This window comes from Perna viridis, chromosome 4 (assembly GCF_037379345.1).
Source record: "Perna viridis isolate PV_CMFRI_1.1 ecotype Kerala chromosome 4, ASM3737934v1, whole genome shotgun sequence".
NCBI classification, from domain to species: Eukaryota; Metazoa; Mollusca; class Bivalvia; order Mytilida; family Mytilidae; genus Perna; species Perna viridis.
Genome location: NC_142448.1, coordinates 14,313,502 through 14,324,383, shown reverse-complemented (window position 1 = coordinate 14,324,383; position 10,882 = coordinate 14,313,502). Strand labels below are relative to the sequence as shown.

Here is a 10,882-nt window from a genome sequence, read left to right as displayed (position 1 = left end):
GTTAATACATATACATCATAATTAAATTTGGACTGTAATTCATTGTCCACAGCATTATGTTAAATTTCGACCGAATTTGGTCAAGCCATACTTTAAATATCACCCAGAAACCACAAAAAAATGATGGATGAACGGACAAGTGGGCACTATATCCAAAAGGGGCATTAAATGATACCAAGCCACGTTGTGTTATATGTAATACATGCTAAATTACAAATTATCACAGTATTATTAAACTGATATTTAAATGTTTATCCAGATCCCCATAATCTTAATCCTACAGCGAATAAAACTCTTATTCTCATATTCGAAGAAAGATAACTCTAATGTCAAATTCAAATCAAGGAAAAAATTAAGACCCGAAGATGCAAATGGTTTCATAAAACTATAAAATGTTCAATATTGTTTTTGGATATTATTGCTTACCGATCAAGATCGGTGAGCATTATTAGATTCACTACAAAATACACGCACTGGTTCCCTTTTCGACATCTAATTTGTTTATTCTGCACTTTGGATTCACTATACAGTTACATTTAGGCGCACTGTTTCTCACACCAAGTTTTATAAAACTTAAAATTAAAAGTTAAATTTGGTGGATATATTGTTTAAATGCAGTTAAGTATATATACATAGAGAGATGTAATATATGTAATGGTAAACAGGTGTAATTTAATTGAAGAACTGTACCCGGAACGTTTCAGTTTCCTGTCGTAATAGGTTCTATTCTTAGCATCAGCTGGCTGATTTTCAAAATACGAACTAAAATTGCGTGAAAATGAATCGAAGAGGGTGTTGTTATTTTTCCCCTTTTCCACGCATGCTTTTCATCCGGTGTTAGTGTCGAAGTGCCTGATATTTCATAAAACATTGCATTAGGCTGTTTGTTTTGGAAAGGCACCCCTTATTGGTACTTATACTCAGTAATATTTTTTAAGTATGTTAATATGGCTACTGGATTTTATAGCAATAATCACTAAATTACTAGATTACCAAGGATTAGAAAAATATGTATTTTTTTATGACAAAACGCTTGAAATTTCTTTGCAGACTCACTTTTATTCCAACCAAATGAGACCAAATTTTCAGAACTGACCTAACCGTAAAGTACTACCCAACCATTACATATGTTTAAAAAAAAAAAACAAAAGCTTTGCAGTTTATAAGGTATAACTGTATGCAATATTCCACCAATCATAAATGCTGTTACATGTTATTTAACTAGTTGCTGACCTTTGACTCCCAAACAATCATATTAGTGATGTGATCACCTGGACACGCTGACCCTACACTGATTCCTAAAAATGGTCGTAGCGATAGTAGTGTGCAATACTTTTCTTGTCTTGTGCTGTTTTATGTTTTTCTGTCTTCATGATCTTTTTAATGCGAAGTGGCGACAAATCGCCCTTTCCTCTCATCTTTTTTTTATTCTCAATAGCGTCAGCTAAAAAAGGTAGGAGCCGGAAAATTACAAAAACGGTGATTGTTAATCTTAAATCAAAAACTATCGGTCTAATGTGCATAGCAAAATAATGAACGGTCCTGAAACTACATTTTTTGTTAATTTAGTGGGGGTTGCAATAACGCACTAATATGTTTTAAGATGCACATATATAAGTGAAATACTAATACGAATAATAATGTCCGGTCGACTTCTATCATATCGGTTGATTTCCCCCATAAATGGTCTCAGGGTGGCGTGCTCACTTTGAAGTCCTGAATTGCATGAAATATTTCCCATACAAAAGTACAAAATGCGTGTAAATCAATAAACTGTGCCATTGCGATGTCTTAATCTAATAACAAAAAAATAATTATACGTCTAAAACTGTGAGAAAATTATGCCTTCTTAATGATACCCCTCCACTTCCCAGAAACCAAATAAGATGTGCATAATGGCATTACTTGCTAAAAACATGAAAGTTTCATTAAATTCTATTCAGTAGTTTCAGAGGAGGTGTGGAGTAGAAGATGGACCAACCCATATCGACCGATGACAAAGTCCATGCATTGCATCAAGAAAAATCCACAAACGTCATCCAGATGGAAATTCGAAATAAGAGGTGAAAAATGGCATCATGTGATAAAGAATTTATGAAAGTTTGATCATTTTTTTGACATGCGATTTAAAGGCCTTTGTTTGACCAATGACTTAAAATGTGAAAGCCAAATTTATTGCCCATCAATGCAAACTTTGTTTCATGGACTATCTTAAGTTGTGAATACCCTCAACTCCTTCAGCGTTAGATATGATTTATAAATCCCAAAAGACCTACAACACAAACTTCCAGCATGTTGGAAACAAATCCTGAACTTCAAAATATAGAAATGATATTGGTGAGCAAGCTTGTACTTGTATTCGTTATACGATTTAATGATTATCAAACTGAGCGTCATAGAAATTATAATTATACTTTTAGGTTCCAAGTAATGTATGAACATACAGCATCACTTAATCAAATCATATACATGTATTTCAGGGACATTTCTTTATTGAACTTCAAGAGGGAAAGAAATTAGGGGGTATTGAAAAAAAATTAGAACTGATATAGGTCACCTCTTTCCTAGTTAAATCCAAGCAAGGGGGCATGATCTTTCAGCTGTTGGTTGCCATTGTACTGTGATCGCCGATTTATATATTAACTGATTTATGTTTTTTTATATTGATTCATTTTTAAGTAAATATCAATAATTTCAGCCAAAGAAAATGTCCCCTCTGCTAGATTACATCAAATACTAAACGGTTCCTTTATATGATGTAAACTTCGCTTTCAAGTGATTATTAACTATTTCGTTCAGTGAAGACTGAAAACAAAGTAGCTAGAAAAAATGGCTGTGACAATTAAGTTTTTATCGCATTTTATGTATGTTTTGCACGTCAGCAGAGATATTAAATTACGCAAAAATTGAAAGAAAACAAAACAGATTCCTAACTTTTTAACTGCAGTATAGTAATCCTGCCATCATAGATCTACATGTTCAGCTAGAAAACAACAAATATTCGATGTTTATCATGTCCTATCACAATGCACGTCCATGATATTCAGAACCACTGATCTTGTTAAATTAAGTCCAAACCACAAACTGATCAGTACTTCCCTTCTTGACGGTATTAAAACATGAATAAAACATTGAAGTTAAACATGGTCTACCAATTACTTCAACATTAATGCATCTCCACTTTTTATATTTGTTTACTTTTTATAGCAAAGAAGTTTCAACTTAATATTCATTAACATTTCTGGAAGTTCAATTTTTGCAGTTATGAATGTCAAAGAAAAAATAACTTTGAAACAAAAAATAAATGAAGTTATCAAATGTCTCTATTTGTATGTATGCAAATTACTTCAATTTTACTTGTCAACTAAATAACCCATATCAAGTCAAAGTGAACACGTCGAATCTGTAAGTAACGACAATCATTGGTGAACAGACCTTTCTTGTGAAATCCTAATTTTCGGTCAAGGTAAGAGTCTACATTTTATCAGAAATTGGATCGAAATTTGTTACTTTAAAAAATGTTAAATGAAAGAACGAACAAGGGACAACAAAACTTAAACGTTGGGACGATTCCTACTTTACTTTGAACTTATTTTAATGTAAAATAAAGCCTGACGAAAGGATACGACAAAAATTACATGAAAAATCCATCTTTATCTACTTAATTAAGGACTATGACATATTCTAAATTAACATAACACATAAAGAATGGTTAGAGAGAATGTGAAGGAAAGAACTTATATTAATAATATTGTTTCATTGAAGAGGAAAGAAAAACATAAAGACAAAGCTGACTGTTGCCGTCAGTTGTAACGATTATTTGGCCTATCTATCTATCGAGTCAAGAGAGAAATAGTTTGCACTGATTTTAATAAATAAACATTATCATATGCAGAGAATTGTTAAACTCCTTGATTTTCAACAATTCATACTAAACTTTTTGTTAGTTTTCTCCATGTATCGAAATAGGCGTCTAATTTACTGCAATAAACAGCAGTAAAGTTAGAATGTACTTGTATTTTAAAAATAGTAATTGGCAAAAATATCGTAGCTTCAAAAGTAGGATAATTCTGAGGCATCAAAATCCAGGGTACATGACCTAAAGTATTTCAGCAATTTTAGAGGTCGTCAAGCCCGCCATCGCCTAATTATACGTTGTATGAGTATACATAAACGTGATAACAAGAAACAGATCTACATACACCACGTAAAGAACAGAATAAAATACAATTATTTATGAAATTCACAGGTACTTGGGGTCGATACATGGGGGGGTCGACTGGTATATAGGACGTAGAACCTTCTGCGTCCTATATACCAGTCGATCCCCATATATCAGAAAACTTCATATGGATAGTATAAGTGCAATATTGGCTGTTTCTTACACATAATTTCGTATTTTATTTTATTTTTAACAATAAATAAATAAATAAATAAAACCCGATCCCAAGTACCTGTGATGTAAATGAAGAAATGGAAGACACTACATCTCAGAAAAAGTAGGGCATTGAACAATAAGTGATACCCTACCACGTTATGAAGCACAAAGGGGTGTTGTAAAATGTTCAAAATGGCAAAATTTTCGATTTTGCTTAAAATTGAACTTGTATTTTATCCTAAAACAAGTGTGAAAAGAAGTTTAAAAAAATCCATTGATCTGTTCTCAAGTTATCATCTGGAGAACGTCAGGGGACAGACTGGGGCAAGCAACTTTTCAGAACGTATCAGATAATACCTCACCACATCGCGTGGTGTGGTATAAAAACTGAAGCAAAGTAAATCAACACGTAAATTTCAGTACATATTTCTCACGAAAGATCAACCTAAACTTTTGTAGAACTTAACTTTTGGTGAGAGCACAATTTTCTTTTATTACAGTCTCAAAATGGGTTTGCCCAAGTATATCACACTGGTTATGTTAGTGATGGTGGCTATCAATATAACAGGTGTGTATTCACTCAATCATTTAACAAGATCAAATATTTTTAACAAGAGATCGTCATAAATTTTCAATAATACAGCATTGATTACCATTTTTCATTGTCTATAATTTGTCCAGATTTTATAATTAACCACAAAGGTTGTCATTATCTCATTGAGTAAATGCCACTTTTTGACATATTGATATACTAGTATAAAATATTTGAAAAAAAAAAGATTAGTCTATCATCTATGAACTATTTACTTTAATTTAACACAATAACCTCACTTGAAAGGTACTTTTGACATGATTTTTCAAATGAAAATTCTTTAAATTTTTTTTCACATAGAGTGGGAGCTACACATCGATGCCGTAATGAACGACAATGCCGGCAAATAATGATATCATAATAATAATTTAAATATCAGAAACAAAGTATTTCGGGTTCAACATTTAACATTTATTTATTATATTTTTTTTTTCTGATAAACACCATTTTTCTAATTCAGATGTTGGCTGTAGTAGTTTACATAACTACGTTTCCGGTAGTAACTTTGCCAGAGTGTGTTTCTTTAGTGGTAGTTCCATTTATAGAGACGGTATAGACCATGCTCTGAAACCTACAAATATAGATCCCTTCCTCTGTACCCACATTATCTATGCTTCTGCCACCCTAACAGGGAATGGCACTAGCATAGGGCTACCAGAGGGTTATGAACATTTTCACCAGTAAGTTGAAGTTTATCTCTGAAGACGTTTAGTATTCAAAGTTGATTATACAATCGAAATTTATTAATCAGTAAGTATATTGTAATAAACGCACGTGTTTTATTAAAATAACTTACCGCCTATACCATGCGATACTCTTTACTTTCCCGATAAGGCAAAGTCCGTGCTGAGCCCTTGAACGAAATGCAAAAAAGGTTAAGTAGAATGAATGTCTCAACTGCAAATATCAATATTAACAATGAGTCAGTTTGATTGAAATCAATAAAAAAAAATAATAGAAAGAGGAAGAAGAGGTAGATACAAAAGATGAGAACATATGGACAAGGCTCTTGTTTACAATCCTTTTTTCAAATTAAAATGAACCAGAGATCGTTGTCATAAAAATTATGTAGGTCAAAACCACTTAATGCTTAACAAAAAAAACTCTATTTTCTTGTAGATTCAAGGCCTTGACACAATTAAAGACAAAAAATCCAGACTTAAGAGTAATGCTATCTTTAGGAGGTTGGGAACAGAACCCACGACTCTGGAGCAAATTAGTATCTTCAAGGTCAAACATGGTAGCATTTGCCGAAGAGGCTGCTCAATACCTGCAGCTGAACGATTTCGACGGTTTAAATCTGAACTGGGAGTATCCAGCAACAAGGGGGAGTCCTGCTACGGACAAGCAAGGATATGCCGAACTTACTGAGGTAAGGTTTGGCAACAGAAACAAGCAAGGATATGACAAACTTTGACAAAATTTCTTGGTAGAGATTCCCCATACTTTGTGAAAAAATGATATTCCAAATATACCGAAGAAGATATTTTCAAGATGCTGGAATTTTTTTATTGACGACATATTTGTCCAGTGTGGTGGATGCGTTTTTCAACAAATGGTCGGCATTCTAATAGGAACAAACTGTGCTCCTATTCCTTCACTCCTACGAGGATGACTTTATAGCTGATCTGATCCAAAAGAAGGAACATCATTTAGCTAGATGCTTTAATATCAGTTTCAGCTATATAGATGACGTGTTGTCGCTATACAATCCTAGTTTCCGGGATTTTATACATCGCATGTACCCCATAAAACTTGAGATAAAGGACACTTCCGACACTGTGTAGCCAGCATCATATCTTGACCCACACTTAAAGGTCGATGGTAAAGGAAAACTATTGACCAGTCTATATAAAAATAGCGGTTACTTTTCATATGTATTGTCAACTTTTCTTTCATCTGCGGCAACATCCCTTCAGCACCTGCAAAAGAGCTTGCCGTAACTAAGCAGACTTTTTGTACCGCGCTATACTTCTTACAATTACGCTTCTGGAACAGGGTTATGCTGCTACAAGATTGAATTCATCACTATAGAGTTTTTATGGTCGTCATCATGAACTTGTAAGGTTTGGTAACACATGTAAGCAAAGATACACCAAATGTTGGTAACAGTGATAAGCATATATAGCCAAAGTCACTGAGGTAAGGTTTGAAAACTCGTGTAAGCAAAGATACGCCAAAATTTGATAACAGAGATAAGCAAGGATACGCCAAAGTCACTGATGTAAGGTTTGATAACACATGTAAGCAATGATACGTCAAAATTAGATAACACAGATAAGCAGGATACGCCGAAATTACTGATGTAAGGTTTGATAACACTCATATGCAAATTTACGCCAAACTCACTAAGGTAAGTTTTTTTATAACGAAAACAAGCAAGGATATGACAAACTTTGATAACAGAGATAAGCATTGATACACCAAACTGACAGAGGCAAGATTTGATAACACATGTAAGTTAAGATACGCCAAACTCACTGAGGGACGGTTTATTGACAGTGACAAGCAAGGATACGCCGAACTCTCAGAAGTAAGGTTTGATAACAGAGACAAGCAAAGATACACCGAACTCACTGAGGTAAGGTTTGATTACAAAAAACAAGCAAGTATACCACAATTTTGATAACAGAGATAAGCAATGATACGCCAAACTCACAGAGGTAAGGTTTGATAACACAGATAAGTAAAAATAAAAGATACGCCGGACTCACTGAGGTATGGTTGATAACAGAGAAAGCGTTTAGTGTAATTAACATCTGAGATAGTAAATAATACAAGTACATGTATTAAGATGGAGTTTGGCATATACATAATTAGCTTTTGAGAGCAACATTTAAGGGTAGAATATCTTCATTTGTCGTATTGGTTTGACGTTAAGTGTACCTAATGTTACTGTTCAAAACACATAGAAGATGCCTTTGGGATGATGTATGTTTTCTGTTCCCGACAAAAAAACTCCCTCAAAATCTTTAAAAGTAAGCTTTCTAATCTTATTCTATTCGTAGGTGTTAAACACAGAATTTAAGGCCGGAGTACCAATCGCGGAAGAGCCAGAAGATATTGTTCCATCAAACCAGGGCTTACTTCTCTCAATTTGTGTCGTACCTACTTCAATAATGTTACAAAAATCCTATGATATAATGAGAATTTCAAGGTATATTACATTTAAACCAACTTAGACCACCTAGGGATAGATAATAACTATTCTAACATTAACAATTTCCTTCAGTTTCACATGGTAAATAGGGCAATTGTCTTATCTTCCTTGTCATCAATGCCTCGCTGATTTTGGCCCCGATTTTCAAACCCGCATAATTAAAAAATATTCTGACACCATTTAATTCGCCAGGTCCCCTCAAAATCAAATGGTTGTTTCCTCTTGTGTCTATTTCTTAATTGTAAAAATTCGGAGATCAAACACAAGATTAAAACGATTTTTTTTCTGTGGAAGTTACGGGACATCCTTACACCATCGTATAGAACAAGTGAATTATACGTTTTCGATAGAATAAAAATGTCATTTCATGGCCTTGAATATAAAAAGAATAAAGAACCATGCATCAGTGCAACTTCGATGATTTTGTCTTTTGTCCAGATCTGTCGATTTTATTAATATCAAACTGTATGACCTTTACGGACACTGGGATGAACCAATGAAAGCCTATCCACACAGTGCTCTGACTGACCAAAATGGACTTGGGATAAAAAACGTTGTAAGTATAAGGCTTTTATTACAACAGATAGCAATTACATATTACCTTGTGTTATCACTATATATCCAAAACAAGCCACTAGTACCTGCATTACTTAGGATTTATATATGTGTGCCGAAACTGCTTATAACATCAGGGTGTGTAATATAAAGTCCCTGTAATATACATTTGTATCAAAACAAATGCCTGTTGGATTGTACTAAAATGCTACTGACTCATGGAACACTAAAACTATGCCTTTTTTATTTACAAAATACAATTTAAACCTTTAGAGATGTAAAACCTTCAGCACAAGTCCTTAAAACATACTACTAAATATTCATGTCTGTACTTTTGCAAGTGTGTTTTGCAATTTTTCAAGAGGATAGTTCAAAGAAATGATAAATGGCTTTATTTTTTTTCTGTAGAATTCTTTGATGAGAGACTTGGTAAACCTAGGTCTTACAAAGCAACAACTGGTATTGGGGATCCCTTTCTTTGGAAGATCATATAGATTACAGGATAGAAATTTCACCAAACCAGGATCTCTTGCTGTAGGACCTGGATCAGATGGTGGGGATGGTCTGCCTATCAGAAATGTAAAGGGATTATCTACCTCTGCTTTTCACAGAATTTTATCTCCTTTCATCTAGTCTTTTAATTTGACTTCACTTGAGGTTTTACAACATTGTCAATGTGAACACTTTAAAATAATGAGCTAACAGATATGGTGATACGAAAAAATAAACCTACCAACTTGCATTACATAGGATATACTTTTGGAATGCAAAAGAATCATATCCAACCTGAATTTCTCAAGACCCTTTTAGCTATAATTTAGTTTCCATTCTAATTTATTTACTCCAGTACAATGCTGTTCCCTATGGGCATGATAATCCATTGTATTTATTCTATTTGGTAGCTTTGTCATGTGATAAAACATGGAGGTTTTACAGAACAGATGTTTGGTGGTGTGCCCTATTTTGTGTCTGGTTATGATTGGATAAGCTATGATAATCCTGTCAGTGTTCAAGAAAAGGTATACATGTATTTTGAAGAAATGTCTTTTTCCCATACTTTATTTAGTAAAGTGAAAAAAATTAACTATCAATCTAATATTGAGGAAAGAAAAATGGCCAGCTTTTGAAATAGGAAAAACAATTTTCATATAAAACTACAAAAATACAAATTAAATTTTAGACCAACTTACTATTTAAGTTAAAATCAGGAAAAGATATGGACAAGTTTTACAAATTATTTGTCAGCAGATTTTACAGTACACTAATGTTGATTACCTTAAACAGGCATATATTTTTCTTGGCCTAAAAATTACCAATATTTTTTTTTCTACTTTTTAAAAAAAATCTATTATGTGAAGTGCATAAGAGTAATAGTTTTAAGCCTTTGATCTTGAACTTTCCATAATATTTCATAGGCAGCCTTGGTAAGAAACAACCAATTAGGTGGTGTATATATCTGGTCAATAGATATGGATGACTACATTGGTTCCTGTGGTGTAAGATATCCACTAATGACAGCTGTATTACAAGGTCTACATGCATATGATAGGTACAAGCTACTACGTCAACAATATGACCTCTACACTACAAAGCCACCTCTGACAACACAACAAATATATATTGCCGAAGAAACTTTAAGATCACAACAAACAAGGGTATGGAAGGCACCGGTAACAAAAAGTTGGCGTGCACCAGTGACACAATCTCATCCTCAACCTGTGGCAAATAATCCCTGGTATAAACCTGGTCGCCATGGCTGGAATGGGCAGCAGACGACAACACCAGTGACTACAAAAGCACCATTCTTTTGGTGATCTTTGTCATTTATTTTGTGAATAAACATTCTTGTGATTATGATCTTAAGAAGTCATTTTTGTGATACAGGTATTAATTTTTAAGGTTTATCATCTTAACAAAGCAAAACCATGAAAAACTGTTAAATTATTTAAATAAAATGCATTTAATTCATGGTGCCCATGTGATGTATAGATTTTCATTGCAAAAAATGTTTAAATTAGAATAGACCAACACTGATAATTTTATCACTCCCTTCTTTCGTTTTATTCCATTTTCAAATTGATCATAGCTTTAACAATTAATTTACAAGATATGTTTAGATTTGTGAAGATGTATTTGACTGTTATACATTCAGTAAAATTTGTTTTTTCCAAAATTAAGTAACCTACAAAACACAGGG

At 33.3% G+C, this 10,882-nt stretch overlaps 1 protein-coding gene across 1 annotated transcript; it reads left to right on the top strand.

Annotated features, from left to right (window-relative positions):
- The first annotated feature begins 26 nt into the window (after positions 1-26).
- On the top strand, positions 27-10,867 carry LOC148618977 (putative chitinase 1). The gene is made up of 9 exons (XM_088578432.1): positions 27-2,063; positions 4,879-4,946; positions 5,431-5,650; positions 6,090-6,342; positions 7,979-8,127; positions 8,569-8,686; positions 9,094-9,264; positions 9,588-9,704; positions 10,101-10,867. Exons 1-9 carry the CDS (start codon positions 1,972-1,974, stop codon positions 10,497-10,499), a joined length of 1,587 nt encoding a protein of 528 aa, XP_088434558.1. The 5' UTR covers positions 27-1,971; the 3' UTR covers positions 10,500-10,867.
- The last annotated feature ends 15 nt before the right edge of the window (positions 10,868-10,882 follow it).

Bases quoted from the DNA above. Each gene is read 5' to 3' on its own strand.
- LOC148618977 (XM_088578432.1), top strand. From the start codon at position 1,972: ATGGACCAACCCATATCGACCGATGACAAAGTCCATGCATTGCATCAA. The intron at 2,064-4,878 runs GTGAAAAATGGC...CTTTTATTACAG, and splicing joins ATGGAAATTCGAAATAAGAG to TCTCAAAATGGGTTTGCCCA. The intron at 9,265-9,587 runs GTAAAGGGATTA...TCTATTTGGTAG, and splicing joins ATGGTCTGCCTATCAGAAAT to CTTTGTCATGTGATAAAACA.